The following is a 19,614-nucleotide window of genomic DNA, read 5'->3' as shown; positions in this document are numbered from 1 at the left end:
AACAAACAAAACTTAAATTTTAAGTAAAGTTTAAATATTAAGTAAAAAGGCTGGATGTGGGGCTGGAGAGATGGCTCAGTGGTTAAGAGCACTGACTGTTCTTCCAGAGGCCCTGAGTTCAATTCCCGGCAACCACATGGTAGTTCATAACCACCTTGAATGAGAGCTGATGCCCTTGGCTGGCATGCAGGAAGAAGAGTGTATACATAATAAATTTAAAAAAAAAAAAAAAAAAAAAGCTGGATGTGGTGGCAAACACCTTTGACACTTAGACTTAGGAGGCTAAAGCAGTCAGATATCTGTGAGTTCTAGGCCAGCCTGGTCCACATAGTGAGCCCATATCTCAAAAAACAAACAAACAAAAAAACAACAACAAAAAAAAAAAACCAAAGGTTAGAGATTAGTTCTTCTATTTTGCACTAGAGATGGCTCCACAGTTAAGAGCACTGACTGTTCTTCTAGAGGAGCTGGGTTCAATTCCCAGCACCCACATGGCAGCTCACAACTGTCTGGAACTCCATCAGCTCCATAGGATCTGATGTCCTCTCTAACTTCCTGGGACACTGCATATGTGTGGTGCACAGACTTACATGCAGGCAAAACATACATATAAAATAACAATAATAATTTTTTTAAAAACTGTAAAGCTGATTTATTTCTCTTTAAATTTTCTTTTAGATTTATTTATATTATTTGTGTGTGTTTTATATGCCTACATGTATGTATACCAGTGCTTTTCTGCTGCCCTCTAAGGTCAGAAGAGGGCTTCGGGCTCCCTGGAACTGGAGGTGCAGGGGCTCTGGGTTACAGGTAGTGGCTGGAACTAAATCCAAGTCTCCGCAAAAGGAACAAGTGCTCTAAGCCATCTTTCAGTCAAGGGCATTTTCCTCATAACTGAAATTGTAAGTGCTTTTCATAAGGTGTGTTGTTTAGCTTTAAGGATGAGAGAAGGGTGCTAGTACAATTAAACTCTGGCCATAAGTAGGCACAATTTATTGTTCGCTGCCCTTTGAGGATGTCTTTAGGAAGTCAGATACTGTCTCTGAAGGCCAGTGATTCTCAACATGTCAGTCATAAGCCCTTAGTGTTGTCCAGTGACCCTCACAGGGGTCACCTAAGACCATTGGAAAACACAGATATTTACTTTAAGATTCATAAAAGTAGCAAAATTGCAGTTATAAAGTAGCAATGAAAATAATTTTTTTGTTTGGGGGTCACTACAACATGAGGAACTGTATTAAAGGCCCCCAAATTAGGAAGGTCGAACCATTGATGTAGGAAGATATTGTCTCTGTAGGCAGTTCTTCAGACTCCCAGCCAGATTGTGGTATATGGGGCTTCTCTCTTATTTTTAAACCCTGGTTTTTTATTTTGTTTTTTTATTGCTCCTCATGCTGACCCCTCTCCTTACTATGGGTCTCATAGCTTGTGACTGCTGACAGTTTGTATCTTACTTTTCCTTTCAATAGATTCATCTACAAGCCCATCTTTGTCCCAAACTACACCAAATAAAGACGCTGATGATCAGTCCAGGAAGAATATGACTGTCAAGAACCGGGGCAAGAGGAAAGCTGATGCCGGTTCCTCCCAGGACAGCGAATTAGAAGTATGTGAAGAAACTCACTGGAGTTACCTATTCTGTTTTCCTTACTTCCAGTCAAGTGCATGTCTCCAATTTGCAGAGATAATGTTATTGTATGTTGTGTCCACTTGAATTCCTGGGGCCGGGGGCTGGCGTTAATTAGCCAAGAGGAAAAAAAAGTAAGTAAAAGAAAATCCTTCTGCGTATACAACTTAACTTTTATATCCCTTCTAGCTCTTTTCACCAAAGCACTGAAAATCCTTTTCTGATTCAGGGTAACTTTAACAGAAAGAACAAACTGTTCTCTACATTCAGAGGACAGGAAGAATATACTACATCTTAGTGCTATGAGCACTGTGGGAGTTTAGTGTGGGCATAGATTTCAGTTATGGTTGGGAAGAATAGAAAAGCATACAAAATTCTGATGTTAGAGTTTTTACATTACCTTTTTTGTGGTTTTAATTTTTCTTTGATGTGGTTAATAAAGCAAAGAGATAAACTTAAATGTGCTCCTTGACACAGGTAAATTGAAGCTGTATATAGAATCTCTCTCCCTCTTCATTTCTGTGGAGCAAACACAGCACGAAATAGGAAAACTAAAGTTCTGATACCACTCTTAGGAAAAATTAATGACTCTCTTTTTAAAAAATTGTACCAAAGAGTACCTTATACAAAATTTTATTACTGTTGCTGGACATAGTACACACCTGACTTCAGAGTCAGGATCTGGAGATCAAGGCTGCATGAGTTGCCTGAGACACCAATTAAAAATTTTTAAAGGCTTTACTGTTTTGTTACATTTTGAAAAATGTTGTGTTTGAGTGATTTTTTTTTTTTTTCCTTATGTGAGGGTGTTTGGCTTGTGTTTATGTATACCACAAGCATGCCTGGGGCCTACAGAGGACAGAGGAGGTTGTCTGATCCTGAGACTGGAGTTAGAGACAGCTATGAGCCCACATGGCTGCTAGGAATCAAACCTCTACATAAGTAGCCAATGCTCTTAACTGCTAAGCCATGTCTCCAGCCCTAACTTTACTGTTTTAAGAGCATGATTCAGTGTTATTAAATATATTAGCCACCATTTCTGGAACAATTTTCATGTTTGTTTTTCTGCAAATGGAGATTTTTTTTTTTTCTGTCCTGCCCCATCTCACTGCCACTTTAAAAAAATCACTCAGAGGCTTAATATTAGTTACAGACTGTTTGATCTATAATTGAGGCTTATTACTAATTAGCTCTTACATTTAAATTGACCCATTTCTATTAATCTGTGTATTGACACGTAGCCATCGCTTTACTGGTTCTCTGGCATCTTGTTTCTTGGGCTGCTGACTCAAGTCTCTCCACCTGCCTTTTTTCCCTGTATCTCTGATTGGCTTTCCTGCCTTAATTTATTCTGCCTGGCTTTAGGCCAATTTAGCTTTTATTATCAACCAGTGAGAGCAATACATATTCACAGTGTATGGAAGGGTCATCCCACAGCATTTTTCTTTGAGTCAGTCTTGCTCTTGCCTTGAACTGCTGGGCAATCCTGCTCCTAAGTGCTGAGGTGACAAGGTGAAACACAATGCCCTGTGTTCAGAACCTCTTTTCAATCCTAAACAATTCAGTGCCTATAAACAGTAACTGCCACACTCTTTCCTTTGCTCATGGCAACAGCTATGCTGCTTTCTGCTACTGTGAATTTGCCTGGCCATTAGATAAATGTGAACATGCAGTATTTGTTTTCTTTTGTCAGCTCATTTCATTAGTGTAATGCTTTGGGGATTTATCTGTGTTGCAGCATGGATCGTAGTTTCCTTTCTTTCATGGCTGATTGATACTCCATTATGCAGGCACATGCGTACTACGTCTTGCTTATCTTGTGTCTGTTGAAGGACACTTTGGCTTTTAGGCTAATGTGAATAATGAGGCTTTGAATACTTTGGACTATACTTCTGCAGTTCTTTATCCAGAGGAGTAGAATTGATGGATCGTATTCTGTGTTCAGACTTTTACACTTTACATCCCCACCGCTGGCCCCATTCTCATCAATGTTTGCTATTTCTCCCCTCCCCTTTTAAATTGTGTTTTAGGTCAGACTGTCCTGGAACTTATTGTGTAAATTAGGCAAGTCTGAACTCACAATGCTGTCCCCTCCCCTTTTTTTAATGGAAGCTACCCTGTTGGTGTAAAGTAACATCTCACTGTAGTCCTTTACATTTCCCTAATGACTAATGATATTGAACATCCTTTGTGCCCTTGAGTCCCTAAAGCTTTATAGTGTTTTAAATTAAAATGCATGACTCCTCCAACTTTGTCCACTCTCAGGGTAGTTTTGGCTATTTGGAGATCCTGTCAGATTCCCTATGAATTTTTGAACTTTTTTTTTTCACCTCAATTTTTCAAATTTTTGAAATTTTTTAAAAAATTTGTAGTAATTAAGGTCAGGTTCATGTAAGCACTATTTTAACTGGAGTTTAACTTTATCATACGCTGTGGAGGGGCTGGAGAGGTGGGTCAAGGGTACTTGTTGCTTTTACAGAGAACCAAGGTTTGGTTCCCAGCACCCACATAGTAGCTCACAGCGAGCTGACCATAACTTTAGTTCTAGGAGACCAGATGCCCTCTTCTGACCTCCAAGAACATCAGGCATGCATGTTGTACTCAGATGCACATGCAGATGAAAGAGCCATACACGTAAAATAAACCTAAAGAAAGAATTTTAAATGAAAAATATTGGAGATTTGGATGTGATTTAGTTTGTAAACAGGCTTGGGTGTTGCCATTTTAGCAATATTGTTTTCCACTCTGTGAATATTTATATTTATGTTTTTGCATTCTCAGCAGTATTTTAGGGTTCTCAGTGTATTAAATCTTTTGTTTCATTGGTTAAATTACTTCTGAGTATTATTTTTGATGGGATTGATTTTTTTATATTTTTGCAGATCACCCATTGCATTTAAACATCAGGTTTTATTTTAATGTATTTAAGAGATTATCTTATACTCCTAGCCTATTGATTTTTAAAACACATTAGGAAATGGATTTTTGTCAGATGTATTTTCTATATCAATTGAGATTAGTATGTGTTTTCCCTCTTTTATTATATTGCACTGATAAATTTTATGTATTGAGTGAACCATCCTTACAGTTGGAAGAACGGATCCCACTCAATCATGATATATAGTTCTAGCATGAAAAATAAAAGACCCAAAGGCAGATATCGGGGTTCAAGCTGAAAGATCAGAGAAGCAAAGCAGACAGCCACTTTGCTTCTTCCTTATATACCTCCCTCTGCCCTGCCATATCACTCCTGTCTCCACCTCCCTAGTGCTGGGATTAAAGATGTGTGATCCCAAGTTCTGAGATCACCTTTGTGTGAGCTGTTTCTCTTTTAGACTGGGTCAATTTCATGTAACTCAGTGTGACCTTGAAATAACAGAGATCCATCTGTCTCTGTCTCCTGAGACCTGGGATTAAATGTGTGTATCACCACTGCCTGACTCTGGCTGTAGCTAGCCTTGCATTTTGATCTCCAGTAGCTTTATTAAATCATAAACAATATATCACCACATATAGTTATTTTTATATGTTGAGGAATTTGGCTTGCTGCTGTTTGGTTGAGATCTGTGCAGTTTTTCATGAGGGCTGTTGTTTTCCACAATGCTGATCTTGTCTGGTCTTAGAGTAAAGCTGACTTCATTGCATGAATTAGAAAGTGTTCCTTCCATTTCAGTGTGTCTATGGAAGAATGTAGGAAGAATGATGTTAATTCTTACTTAAATGTCTGCTGTAATCACAAGTGAGGCCATTGCGTCTCAGGCCTTTTTTTTTTTTTTTTTTTTTTTTTTTTTTTTTTTTTTTTTATGTTTCCAGTTAATGCTTCATCTCCTTACTAGTGGCAGGTTTTACCAAATTTTCTGCTTTTTCTCAAGTCAATTTAGATTGTATCATGTGTTTCTTAGGAATGAAACTATTTCACCTGTCTATTCAACTTGTTTGCACACAACTGTTCATGATTCCTAGTCAGGGTCCATTTGTTTCTGTGAAGTCCGTCTCATAGTCTGCACTTGCATTTTTGGTCTTAGTAATTTGAGTCTCTGTCTTTCCTTTGTCGGTCTTGGTAAATGTCAGTCAGTTCTGTTGATGTTTTCAAAGAACTCGCTGTTGCTTTCATTGGCTTTTCTCTTTTGGTTCTTTCTACTTATTATTCCCCCCCTTTTGGTAGCTTTAGTTTGCCCATCTTGTCTAAATAGTCCTTGGATGTATAGTATGATATGGCTATAACTTGAGATTTTTCTTCTTCTTGCACTGGGAATTGAACCCAGAGCCTTAGACCTGTAAAACATAGTCTTTCTTCCCTGAGGCTTCCTGCTTCCTTTGCCTTCTTCCCTTTGTTATGGGTTTTTCCTGTGTGGCCTAGATTGGCCTCAGCAATTAATGATCCCTGTAGGCATGCATCTATTCCAGCTGCTTTTTTTTTTTTTTTTTTTTTTTTTTTTTTGATGCAGGGTCTAGCTGGGTATTCCTGACTAGCCTGGAATTCTCTGTGTAAGCCCAGATGACCTCAAACTCACAGAGATCCCGCCAACCTCTGCTTCCTCAGTGCTGGAATTAAAGACATGCTCCTATGGCAGCTACTTCTTTCTTTTTTTAATGTATGAATTTACAGTTAAAATTTTCCTTCCATCTTTGCTCTCACTGTGTCTCATAAGTTTTAATATGTTGTATTTGTTTTCATTACCTCAATATATTTATTTACAATTTAGTAGTTAGATTTCTGTTTGGATCATTGATTATCTAAAATTGTGTAAGTAAACTCACACATATTTGTGGATTTTTTATTTTATTTTTGGTTTCTCATTTTATTCCACTGTGATTGACAGATAACTCATCTTTTGTCTTCCCCCCTCAGCGGGTATTTCTCTGGGACTTGGATGAAACCATCATCATATTTCATTCCCTTCTTACTGGATCCTATGCTCAGAAGTATGGAAAGGTAATTCAAATCTTTTGTTGTAACTGTCTCTCCTCTGGCAAGATGAGCAGCCAATCTAGCTCTCCCAACTACTATGGTAGAAAATCCATTTTCTCTGCTGCCTGTCTTGCCCCATTGACTTTTTGTTCATATATATACATGTGCTCCTCTTACAAAGGAGCGGCAAGTTTGGTTTTTGGTTTGGTTCCCAGCACCACATGGCAGCTTGCAACATCTGTAACTCCAGTTCCAGGGGATCCAGCACCCTCTCTTCTGGTCTCTGTTGACACTGTATGCCTATGATGCAAAGAAATACATGCAGGCCAAACACCCACACATATAAAAATTAAAAATAAAACAACAAAAAAAAACAGAATTAGGGCTCAAACCCGGGACCCCTCACAAATGCTAGGCAAGTGCTATAGAAATGAGCTACATTCTCAGTCCTGCCTTGTTGGCTTTGAATTTCCCATGTGTAAAACTTGGCTTGTGCCAGGCAGGCTCCATAACTAGGCATATTTGGTGGTCTAGCCAGACACTTGATCTAGAAGCAGTACTGAAAGCTGAAGGTGTTCAGGAGTGTATTTTCAGGTTGATGAGATGACTTACCATATAAAAGTGCTTCAGTGTAAACATTACTTTAGCAGAAGAACGAGATGTAAGGTTAGCTCTGCATATTTCTTTCTCTTGAGACAGGGTCTCACTGTGTATGTAGTCTTGGCTATCTTTGAACTCAGTCCTCCTGCCTCAGCCTCCTGAGTGTAGAACTGTGTTTCTCCACACATCATCTCCAGGATCATGTTTCTTCATTTCTAGGATTAAATAAATTAGAAAAATAATTGTTTGCTATCTTGTTATTCCCAGTTAGTTTGGGTCACCAGGAATGTTTCTGTGCGTACTTTGCACAGCCTGAGCAGCTGACAGAAGCTGCACATACTTTGACTCTGGTCTTCTTTACTTCCTGGCTTATGGGACTGTTAGAATGTCCCTTGTTCCTCCTCTCATAGGAGCAGGAAAGGAATCATGCACAGCACAGTAGCAGTATTTTAGAGATAGTTATAATTTCCCTTCTGTGAAAATACTGCTTTCTAAAATTGAAATCTTGACTTTCTTATTAGTAACTGTCCATAGCCTCTATATTCTGTAATCCCAAATTCTTATGAATGTGAGTGAAATTGCATCAGTAAGATTTGAAGTATCATGTGACTGGTGGTGTGTGTGACTGGGCTCAAAGTAATTTTGGAATATCTGAAAGGTAGAACCAGGGCTGTGAGTATTGATCAGGCACTTGTCTCATTCCCTTTTTTTGTTTGTTTTGTTTTGTTTTGTTTTGTTTTGTTTTGTTGTTCTTTGTTGTTTTGTTTTGGTTCCAGGACCCAACAGTAGTAATTGGCTCAGGTTTAACAATGGAAGAAATGATTTTTGAAGTGGCTGATACACATCTATTTTTCAATGACTTAGAGGTAAGTGGTTTAAATTGTTTTTCTGCTTCTGTGAGGTGTTTTGTTCTCTGTTAGTGCCTGGCCTTGTGTTTAGAAGGTAGGAGATTATATAAGAAGGGGTGGAGAGGTTTTGCTAACAAAACATCACAGGCATCTGTCTCTGGGAAGAACAGTGTCAGAGCTGGTGGTGCTGGTTTAGTTGATTTTGTTTTGTTTTGAGAAGAGTTGTAGGTGTAGTTTGTTTCATTTTCTTCTGAGACAGGGGGTCCCGTGTAGACAGACCAGCCTCAAACTCACTGTGTAGCTGAAGGTGACCTTGAACTTGTGATCCTCTTGCCTTTTCTGTATTCTGGAATTACAGGTGTGCCACCATGCAGGGGTTTATGCAATGCCAGAGGATGAACACAGGGGTTTCTGTCAGGCAACCACTCTACCAAGTTATAGTTTGTTGAAAGAGTTTAAAAGAGGTTTAACATAGATCTTTAAGCACAGGAGTCAATAGAGTGGCACTAGGAGACAAAGTATGTGGGTTTCTCGGAACGGCTCCTCTGAGGCATGTCTGATGACACATACCCATGACCACAGGAGGCTGAGATAGGAAGACCATGGGTTCAAGACCTGTCTCTGCTGGGCGTTGGTGGTGCACGCCTTTAATCCCAGCACTTGAGAGGCAGAGGCAGGCAAATCTCTCTCTCTCTCTCTCTCTCTCTCTCTCTCTCTCTCTCTCTCTCTCTCTCTCTCTCTCTCTCTCTCTCTGTGAGTTCGAGACCAGCTTGGTCTACAAGAGCTAGTTCCAGGAAAGCCTCCAAAGCTGCACAGAGAGACTCTGTCTCAAAAAAAAATAGTGATTTGAAAGTCAAGTACAAGAACATTTTACAAACACAAAGTAAGCCCTATTCTCTTTCAATGCAGACTAGTTCTCCAGCAAACCAGATGACTGTGACTCTAGCTCTGGTGGTTGTACCTCAACTCTGCAATGCTTTAATCTGCCCTCAACTTCACTTGTTGACAGATTGAGACAGCTTAGTTTTTAACCAATAAGCATTAGCTGAAAACCTACTCTATGCCAATAATTATTCCCAAATTGTATTTGTAATGATTTTCTAGACATAGTCCGCATTCAGGACTGAAAGTTGTGGAAGAATTTGACCTCAATGTGTTCCTGCCCCCCCAGGTCAGTAGTTCTCAACCTTGGGGGGCATAAGAATCCCCTGGGGAGTGTCTTAAAATTGGAGATCCTAGGACTTCAATTCCAGAAGTTGGAGTAGGTTTGTCATGAACCCAAGAATATGCATTTCCAAACCTTCCCAGAGGATTCTGGTGCAGATGTCCTAGTGGTGTCAGGGAAAACAGACAGTTAGGCAGTTGGTACGTTTAGTCTCTTTCTACTACTCACCAGTTGTATGGTCCTTAGAAAATCACTTCACCTCCCATTAGGATACAAGTTCTACATCTAAGCATTGACTAAGATGGCCTGTTAGGTAGGCATTTCTGTTCCAACTATGCCGGTTTTGTTTTGTTTTTAAGATTTGTGCACTATCTGCAGTATGCCTGCATGCCAGAAGAGGGCATCAGGTCTCATTATAGATGGTTGTAAGACACCACATGGTTGCTGGAAATTGAACTCAGAACCTCTGGAACAGCAGTCAATTATCGTATGATATCATACTTCACCAGCTTCTGTTTCATCTCCAAAAACTAATTGTATACACTCCAGGCAGTGGTGCGTCAGCCTTTAATCACAGCATTTGGGAAGTTGAGGCAGACAGATCTCTAAGATTGAGGCCAGCTTGATCTACAGATGGAGTTCCGGGACAGACCTGGCTACATAGAGAAACCCTGTCCTAAAGAAAAATTAATTGGACATATACTACATAAGGACATTGGATTAGACTAAGATGGTGCAAATAGGGCTGGAATCATGGCTGAGTGATTAAGAGCAATTACTGCCCTTTTGAGGACCTGTGTTCAGTTCCCAGCATCTAGGCCAAGTGACTCACAACTATCTGGGACACACACACCCTTGCCTCTATCAGTAGTTTGCACTTATAAATCTACAGATACACACATACACATACATATACACATACACATAAATAAAAACAAAGTAAATCAGATAGGCTGTGGTGGTGCATGCCTTTAATCCTAGCACTTGAAAGGCAGAGGCAGGCAGATCTCTGAGTTCAAGCCCAAAAGTAAATCTTAAATGATGCAAAGGAAATGTAAAATCTGAGACCTGCAGCCTATTATAGTAGAATTTTCAATCTAATAGAGAACATACAGGCACTAGAAAGTGTGAGAGGGGTTGTGGTGTTCCCTTCACCTGGAGAAATGAACTGTTGTGATAAGAGCAGAGTTTATAAAGAGTGTCTGCTATGTATCAGGTCGTAAAGTACTTGGTCCACGTGCCAGAGAGACTATAAACTATTCCATCATCCTGCCATTACATGTGGTCCTTTTCTAGTGTGTCGTGGTAGTGATAGCACTTCTGTTCTCTGGAATCAAACAGTGCATTTTGTCTTTTAACAGGAGTGTGACCAGGTGCATGTGGAAGATGTGGCTTCTGATGACAATGGCCAGGATTTGAGGTGTGGTAAACACAGAGATGCCTTGAACATCAGTACCCCCAGTACACTCATGCAAAACAGAGTTCAGAGGACGAAAAAGATGAAAGTACCAATAGACTTAAGTCTATCGGTGAAAGAGTCAGAAGCCATCACATATGGTGAGGCAGTGATAGACAAGGGATGGGGAGCAGAGAGGAAAGTAGAATGGTGCTCATCTGTAAAGGGAGCAGCTACAAAAACCGTCAGAGAGGCCTCATGGTGTAGCGCTTGACCAAGACCTCAAGAATCACCAGGTAACGACACTGGATGATGAACCAGCATCTTGGAGTGGAAAGGATACTGCTTGCTGCTACTGGTTTCTCTTTACATAGATTTTCTTTGGTTTTTCGAGACAGGGTTTCTCTGTGGCGTTGGAGTCTGTCCTGGAACTAGCTCTTGTAGACCAGGCTGGTCACAAACTCACAGAGATCCGCCTGCCTCTGCCTCCCGAGTGCTGGGATTAAAGGCGTGTGCCACCAACGCCCAGCTCCACCCTTTACATAGATTTTCTGTTAGGGGAAAGCATGCTTCTAGACTGGACAGCCCTGGTTACATGTAAGCTTCAGGAATTTTACCCAGTGATTGTGGAGGTTTGATGGTGTCAGGAATAACTGCAGGAACAATAAATAGTCTTAGCTGTTACATTGCAGTGAAAACTAAACCAGCGCAGTCCCATTGGCAGTTGAGTCTCCTCATTCCTCTGTTGGCTACTGTTTCTTCTGGCCAATTGATCTATATATATATATATATATAATATATATATATATATATATATATATATATATATATCCCCTTATCATTGCATGTATGGATGCATGTGCGTGCATGCTTGTGGAGGTTGGAGAAAACTCTGTGGACCCAGTTCTCTTTCTACCTTTACTTGGTGTGTGAGGATTGAGTCAGGTCACTCAGCTTCTGTGGAAAGCACATTTACTCAACTGAGCCATTTCAATGGCCCTGGCCCAGTGATCTTGACTAAAAAGTACTCAAACATTTAAAAACTTCAGAAGAAAAGACTATCCTATCTTTTCATGTTAATTTGTTGTAATGTTTTATCCCTTTTCATAAGTAAAATATTCTTCCCTAAAATTAAGCATTTCTTCTATGTTTTGTTTTGTTTTTTCCCAAGACAGGGTTTCTCTGTGTAGCCCTGGCTGTCTTAGAACTCACTCTGTAGATCAGGCTGGCCTCAAACTCAGAAATCCGCCTTCCTTTGCCTGTTGAGTGCTGGAACTAAAAGTATGCACTACCCACACCCAGCTCATCTATTTTTTCTTAATGGCACAGCAGAGCTGGACACACTAAGAAGGAAACCCTCCCATGCAGAGCAGCAGCCACTTGTGTGTGTGTGTGTGTGTGTGTGTGTGTGTGCGCGCGCGCGCGTTAATGGCTGAGACTTCATTTGTTTTCTCTTACATATGTGAATGATCCAATTTCCTATATTATGTCTTAGTAGCTTTATTTACTTGTTTGTTTAGTTTTTTTGAGACAGGGTTTGTCTATGTAGCCCTGGTTGTCCTAGAACTCACTCTATAGACCAGGCTTTCCTGGAACTCAGATGCACCTGCCTCTTGCTGGAATTAAAGGCATGTGCTGTTGTGGAATATTATTTTAACAGGGAAAGGTGTGCTACTTTTGTTTATGTTGCATTTGTTTAATTATAAAAAGGTGTGTTGCATTTGTTTCCATCTTGCCTGCCTAATTACTTGATTGGTCTAATAAAAAGCTGAACAGCCAATAGCTAGGCAGAGAAAGAATAGGTGGGGGGGGGGGACACACAAGAAGAAACAAGAGGAGGAGAACAAGGTAGATGCCACAGGCCAGCCAGCAGGACATGGAGAAGCAGTGAAAGTAAGATATACAGAAGGAAGGAAGGTAATAAGCCCCGAGGCAGAATGTAGACAAGGAGAAACATGTTAATTTAAATTAAAAGAGCTAGCCAGAAACATGTCTAAGCTAGGCCAAGCAATCAAAACTAATAATAATTCTCTGTGTCATGATTTGGGAACTTGGTGGTGGCCAAAAAGAAAAGGCCTCGTACATTTTGGTGCCAATCGTGAGGCCTGAACTCACAACCTTGAGATTAAGAGTCTCATGCTTGACGACGGGCAGTGTTGGCACACACCTTTGATCCCAGAACTGAGGCAGAGGCAGGCGGATCTCTGCAAGTTCTAGATCAGCCTGGTCTACAAGAGCTATTTCCAAGACAGCCTCCAAAGCCACAGAGAAACCCTGTCTTGAAAAACCAAAACCAAAACAAAACAAAACCCCCCCCCCAAAAAAAAGGAGTCTCATGCTCTACCAATCAAGCTAGGTAGGCATTCAAAACTAGTAAGTTCCTGTGTCATGATTTGGGAGCTGATTGGTGACCAAAAAGAAAAAGCCTGGTACAATGTGCCACTACTCTGTATTGAACTCTGTTTTTGACATGTCTGGTTTTTTAAAGAAGTCTAATCCATGCTGCTCTGGAACTTGTTATGTAGCATATGTGACCTAATATTTATGATCCCAAATGCCAGAATTACGGATGTGAGCCACCATGGCCACTTCTATTTCTTGCATAGCAGTAATTATATTTACATTGTTGTATAGTCTGCTTTTTCTGTCACTAAGAAGACAATGTTGTATCCCAAGTCTGCCTCTATGGGGTGCTGGTGTTTAGGCTATTTTCCTCTCAGTGGTCACTGTCAGGAAAGGCTGGACTTGCATGATGGTGCACACCTGTTCTAGCCCTTGGGAAGTAGAGACAGGAGGATCAGGAGTGCAGCTCCAGCCTTAGCTTCCTAGTGACGTTGAAGCCAGCCTAGGCTCCATGAAGCTTTTTCGAAAAAATAGAACAAAAACTAACAACAGATATCCATGAGAAGATTGTTAAAGCATTAGTTTTGTTTAGTAGACACAAAGAACAACCACAGAATCTCAGGTAACATTTAACCTCAAACTCTGTAGTTATGGATTTTAATTTTCATTATCCTCTCCCTTTGCAGCAACTATAGTTTCTCAACTGATGGCTTCAGTGGCTCAGGAGGCAGTGGTGGCCACGGTTCATCTGTGGGAGTTCAGGGAGGTGTGGACTGGATGAGGAAGCTGGCCTTCCGCTATCGAAAAGTGAGAGAAATCTATGACAAGCATAAAAGCAACGTAGGAGGTAAGTGTGGACAGCCAATCTGAAGCTGTTTCTTAATGCTTTCCTGCATTCCTTTCTAAGAGTGCCTTAAATCCCCCTTGCAACTTCTTCGGAATGTATGCCATGTTAATTCTGTATTTAAAAAAACAAAACAGAAAAAACAGGTATAATTGAAACCCTTTGGAGAATCTACACCTTGATGCCATTAGAAAGCAAGATGATGGTAGAGGCTCTGTACCACTGATGCCATTAGAATGGGGCGTGAGGTTGGGCTGGAGAGATGGCTCAGCCGTTAAAGGCTAGGCTCACAACCAAAAATATAAGAATGGGGCGTGAGGGTTAGAAAATGACTCAGCAGTTAAGAGCACCGGCTACTGTTGCAGAGAGGATCCAGGTTAAGTCTCCAGCCCCCACACAGTGCTCTCAACCATCTGTAACTCCAGTTCCAATGGATCTGATGCCCTCTTCTGACCTCCTTGGGCACTAAGCATGCATTTTATACATACACATATATGCAAACAAAACATACAAATAAAATTTAAAAATTTTAAATTTAAAAAAAGAGTGGGAGATGATAGTTCAGGCGCTGCACCATTGATTGCTATTAGAATGGGGAATTTCAGTAGAAGTTCTACACTCCTAATTCCTCTTAACATAACTTTGAAGAATTATGGTTTTTTTTTTTTTGGGGGGGGGGGGGTTTGTTTTTTTTGTTTTTGGTTTTTCGAGACAGGGTTTCTCTGTGGCTTTGGAGGCTGTCCTAGAACTAGCTCTGTAGACCAAGCTGGTCTCGAACTCACAGAGATCTGCCTGCCTTTGCCTCCCAAGTGCTGGGATTAAAGGTATGCGCCACCACTGTCTGGCCTCAATTATGGTATTTTTTAAGACAAGTATCTTTTTAAAGAAAATTTGTTAGTTAGCTTCCATTGCTGTGACAAAATACCTGAAATGATCGGTTTAACAGGAAGAGAGATTTATTATTATTTATTTTATTATGATCAGTTTAACAGGAAGAGAGATTTATTATTTATTTTGTTAGTCATTTGGCCTGGTTATCTTGGGCTTGTGGCAAACCAGAATATCATGACAGGAGAGGCTGATTACCTCATTGCAGCAGAGAAAGAGAAAGGGAGGAGGATGAAAGGAGTTTGGTTCCTAGTGTCACATTAAAGCACCTTCACCGAGGACAAGCCGTCATTATATTAGCTTTTGGGGAATAGGTAAAATCTAAAACAGAAGACATCCTACGGATTATTGGTTGGTTGGTTGTTGAGACAGTTTCCTTAGGAAGCCCAGCCCATCCTTGAACTTGCTCCCACCATACCTACCTCAATATGTTACATTTGATGCAATTTTTTTTTTTTAATTCTTGAGTTACAACCTCTGCTGGTACTTATTAATAGACTGTTTGAATAACAGATATCTATACCCATCATGGCAGGTCAAATAGTTACTACTGGCTGGGAAATAGACCAAGATTATAGTGGCAGTATCCATGCACTGTAATATGAAAGGCCTTAGAAATTTTATCTGTCCAGAAATAATGTAGACGCTATTGTTATTCAGAACTAATTAGTCATGGATTGTTCAAAATGGAAGAGATATTAGAAATCTACTCTAAATACCTCATTTGGCAGTTGAGAAATTAACATCCATCATAGGGGCAGGCATAGCATAACACAGTCACACAGCAAGTTAGTGGGCTGGCCATATTCTCTGACTTTAGGTCAGTGTACCTGCATGTACTTTCCAGCCTTTTCTGTCCTTTACTAGTGCCTTTAATCCCAGATCTCTGTGAGTTCCAGGCCAGTCTGGTCTACAGAGTGAGTTCCAGGCCAGCTAGGGCTCTTACACAGACAAACCCTGTCTTGAAAAACAAGCAAAAATAAAAAAAAAAAAAAAAACAAAAAACTCTGCACCCAGTGCTGCATAAAGTTTAGGGCTTGTATAGATTACACTGGAGAGTGTCCTTCCATGTCACCCCAGGCTGTGGCTAAAAGCAGAGAGAGGGCTTTGAAGTTCAGTCGGTCATCAGAAGGTTTTGACAGTCCTCTGATATCAGACAGAGTCGTTGGTTTCTAGATCTTAGGAGCCTAATTTCTTTTTTCAGATCCTCCCCTTCCCCAAGCCTATGTCTCTGCTCTTTTCCTGCCTACTGACTAGACCTCGTCTCCTGGATAGGATGATACAGCATGATGTGAATCTCCTGAGCCTACTTCAGAGAACACATAGAAAGTGGGACCAGCCAGGCATGTGGCACATAGGTTTAATGCCTAACCACGATGTATATGTCAGCTGACCTTGTTATGGTGTGCCCATAGGAAAGAAAACGCATTGGTGACGAGTCACATTTGAGTAGCACAATTCTCAAAGTATTCCAAAACATGGGAATGTATAATCTCAGGGGCTCATGGGAGTTGATTTTAGTATAACACACATATTGGCTACTGGTCTCCAGCACAGCAGCTGACACAAGCAGCTTAAGGAAGGTTGTTCTGCTTCCCAGTTCCAGAAGTTCCAGTGGCAGCCGGTCACATTGAGTCCACGGTCAGGAAACAGCGAAGAGTCCTTGTGCTCAGCTGCTTTCTCTTATATTCAGTCCAGGACCCCAGCCCACCTACATTTAGGGAGGGTCTACTCACCTCAGTAACCTAATTTTGGTGATCCTCACATTTTGGTGATGACCAGAGATTTGTTTTCATGGTGATTCCAAATCCCATCGTGCTGACTAACTAATTGGCTATCATAGCAAGTTAATGTTGTCAGATAACAAATGTGTCTGCTTTTGTCTAAAAGGCCTCCTCAGCCCCCAGAGGAAGGAAGCACTGCAGAGACTAAGAGCAGAGATCGAAGTTCTAACAGATTCCTGGCTAGGAACTGCACTAAAGTCCTTGCTTCTCATCCAGTCTAGGTAAGGAAATGTTCTTTTACATCTTATCCTCTCAAAGACATGCTGCCAGGTATCCCTTGTCAAGTTCGGCCATCCCTTAAAATGGAGTTTAGGAACAGGGATTAGAAGGCAATAGTGGCACACTCCTTTAATCCCAGCATGCAGGAGGTAGAGGCTAGTAGATCTCTCATTTTGGGACCAGCCTGGTCTTCAGAGTGAATTCCAGGACTGCCGGGGATACACAGAGAAACCCTGTCTTGAAAAAACAAAAGAAGACTAAGGTAGCCATCAAGGGCTCTGCATGAGCTTGTTCCCAAGCCTAATGGTGTTAGTTCTACATACACAACAAATGTAACTTGGAAAAATCAAGATGATTAAGGGGACTTTGCCTAGAAGCCTAGAATGGAACGTAAATACAGCTGTAGCGTGTACCAGCACCCTGCAAATGCAGCTGTAGCGTGCACTAACACCCTGTTGCTTCCTCTCTCCCTTGTGTCTTATTACTGGTAGAGCAAACAAAATACACACCGAGGATAGAAATGCAGTGGAGGTAAAGGACCTAGGGAATTTTTGTGTCTTCTGGAATCTCAGTGGCTGTTGTGTGTCGAGCAAAGAGAACTTAAATAATGTATCATGAGAGTAGTGTTTCCATTTAATGGAACAGCAATGAAAGCTCTCCGCTGTACACTTGTCTTCGAAATGTGGTGTCCACAAGAAGACTTGATGATAATAGCTAACGTTGCAGTGAAAAACAGTGGCCAGGGCTGGGGAGTTGAGGATGGAGTGTCTCAGTGGTTAAGGGCACTCACTGCTCTAGCAGAGGACCCACGTTTAATTCCCAGCACCCACATGTGTATGTATAAGGCATCTTACTGGTCCCTCTGCTCTTTAGTAAGAAAGTAAAATCTAAATAAGAATAATAATTGAGTTGGGTGTGGTGGCCCAGGATGAAGCAGGCAGATCTCTGAGTGCAGGGTCAGCCTCATCTACAGAGGGAGTTCCAGGACAGCTAGTGCCAAACAGAGAAACCCTGTCTTGGGGGAAGGGGAGATAATATAACATTGACAATGATCAGTAGTGTCCAGCTCTTTGAGGTTTCCTCTTGCTCCTAGGTTGCATCAGTTTCACCATTTTCTTTTCCTTCTTACTCCCTTCTAGAAAGAATTGTGTGAATGTTCTGATCACTACCACACAGCTGGTTCCAGCCCTGGCCAAGGTTCTCCTATATGGACTAGGAGAAATATTTCCTATTGAAAACATCTACAGTGCTACCAAAATCGGTAGGTTGTTTCCGCAGTGGCCTCTCGGGAACTTTGCCTGGGGCTTGTGTTACTGCCAGTTCTGCTACACAGTACAAATGTGTTTGCCATCCCCCAATCTTCTAAAAAGATGGTTGAGGCTTAGCAGTTATCATGTTTGCTCAAGAAATCAGAACTAGTAAGCTCCTTTCTCCTACAACATTTGTCTGTTTACTTGTTTTGGCTGAAAGTCTGTTACTGAGACCAGCTACCTGGCTAGGTTTGAATCTGCCACCAAGTGTAATGGCCTGGGCTCAGTCCTCCCTCAAGACCAGACAGTAGAAGGAGAATCAACTCCACAGGTTTTCTTGGGATCTCCACCCTCGTACTGTAGGACATAGATATACATACACACACAACTAATAAATAAAAATGTTTTGCTGGAGAGATGCTAACAAGAGCACTTGTTCTTACAGAGGACCTGAGTTCAGTTTCCAGCACCCACATGGTGGCTCACAACCACCCATAATTGTGGGGGATCTGATGCTCTCTTTTGGCCTCTGAGGCAAAACACATAAAATGAATAAATCTAGTTTTTAATTTTTTTTTTTTTTAAGACTTTATTTATTGTGTATACAACATTCTGCCTCCATGTATACCTTCGTGCCTGAAGAGGGCACTAGATCTCATTACGGATGGTTGTGAACCACCACGTGGTTGCTGGGAATTGAACTCATGATCTCTAGAAGGGCAGCCAGTGTTCTTAACCTCTAAGCCATCTCTCCAGCTCCCTAGTTTTTAATTTTTTTAAATAAGAATTGAGGACATGAAGTTGATAGTGGAAGTTCTGTAGTCATTGGGGTTTTACTCACCAATCCATGTCCCCCATAGGTTAAATACTCCAATGACAAGGGCTTTGGGGCATTGAGGAAACAAAGGCTCCTTCACACGTTTGCCTCCTCTGCTTCTGCTTTCTCCTGTAGCAGACCTTCCCTAGGAGCCTCCTACATCAGAGGGCTGGATTTTCTGTAGTAATCATTGCACTAAGGCCTAGCGCCCACAGGCTAATCAAACTAATGGAATGGCTTTATTCTCTCTGGCATTAAGGGAGCTCATTTGGTGATTTTCCTCAGTCATAATTCTGCAGAGCTAATATTGGAAGCTGCAGTGTCCATGGTAACCACAGTAATAGGCCCGAGGCTTTCCCTGACAGAACTGTGAAATGGGAACAAGAATAGAAGGCTTTTTCCAGTTTCTCTGAAGTGATTTCAAAATTAAGGTTTTCCTTTTTGTATATTTTTTGAGATAGGGTCTCATCTAGCCCAGGCTGGCCTCAAACATACTGTGTAGTCAAGGATGACCTGCAAGTTCTGATCATCCTCAGCCTCCCAAGAGCTGGGAGTAAAGCATGTGCCACCATTCCCAGCTAAAATTATGATTGTCGATGGAGTCACTCATAACCTTAGACATTGAATTCTCAACATCATTTCTGAAAATGCTGGAAGTGAGCTTGGGGACTTTGTTTTGGATTTTTTTTTTTAATCAGGGTGTCTAGCTCAGTTTGCTTCCAACTCACAATGATCCTTCTGCCTTAGCCTTCCAAGTTCTTGGTTACAAGGATTTGTTCTACACTCGGATATCAAAGGTGTTTTTCATAGAAGAAACTCCCACATCCTCCAGAACAGAAGAGCTCACATCCATAGTGTTCTGAAGTGTCTATTAGAACTGGTTCTTTGTGTCCACCTCTCCTTCATCTGTTGCCCCAGGGT

General features: G+C 41.1%; 1 protein-coding gene across 2 annotated transcripts in view; it reads left to right on the top strand.

The window, feature by feature from the left end:
- The window catches only part of Eya3 (EYA transcriptional coactivator and phosphatase 3), an 85,910-nt gene that overhangs the window by 57,320 nt on the left and 8,976 nt on the right, over positions 1–19,614 (top strand). For both annotated transcript variants that reach the window (XM_027399526.2, XM_027399527.2), the window contains 7 exons: positions 1,470–1,606; positions 6,480–6,563; positions 7,916–8,005; positions 10,514–10,572; positions 13,578–13,738; positions 16,514–16,628; positions 17,766–17,887. In XM_027399526.2, coding sequence (XP_027255327.1) covers positions 1,470–1,606; positions 6,480–6,563; positions 7,916–8,005; positions 10,514–10,572; positions 13,578–13,738; positions 16,514–16,628; positions 17,766–17,887 — 768 coding nt within the window. The remainder of the gene's footprint in view (positions 1–1,469; positions 1,607–6,479; positions 6,564–7,915; positions 8,006–10,513; positions 10,573–13,577; positions 13,739–16,513; positions 16,629–17,765; positions 17,888–19,614) is intronic.

This window comes from Cricetulus griseus, chromosome 2 (genome assembly GCF_003668045.3).
Source record: "Cricetulus griseus strain 17A/GY chromosome 2, alternate assembly CriGri-PICRH-1.0, whole genome shotgun sequence".
NCBI classification, from domain to species: domain Eukaryota; kingdom Metazoa; phylum Chordata; class Mammalia; order Rodentia; family Cricetidae; genus Cricetulus; species Cricetulus griseus.
This window is presented reverse-complemented; position numbering and strand designations above follow the sequence as displayed.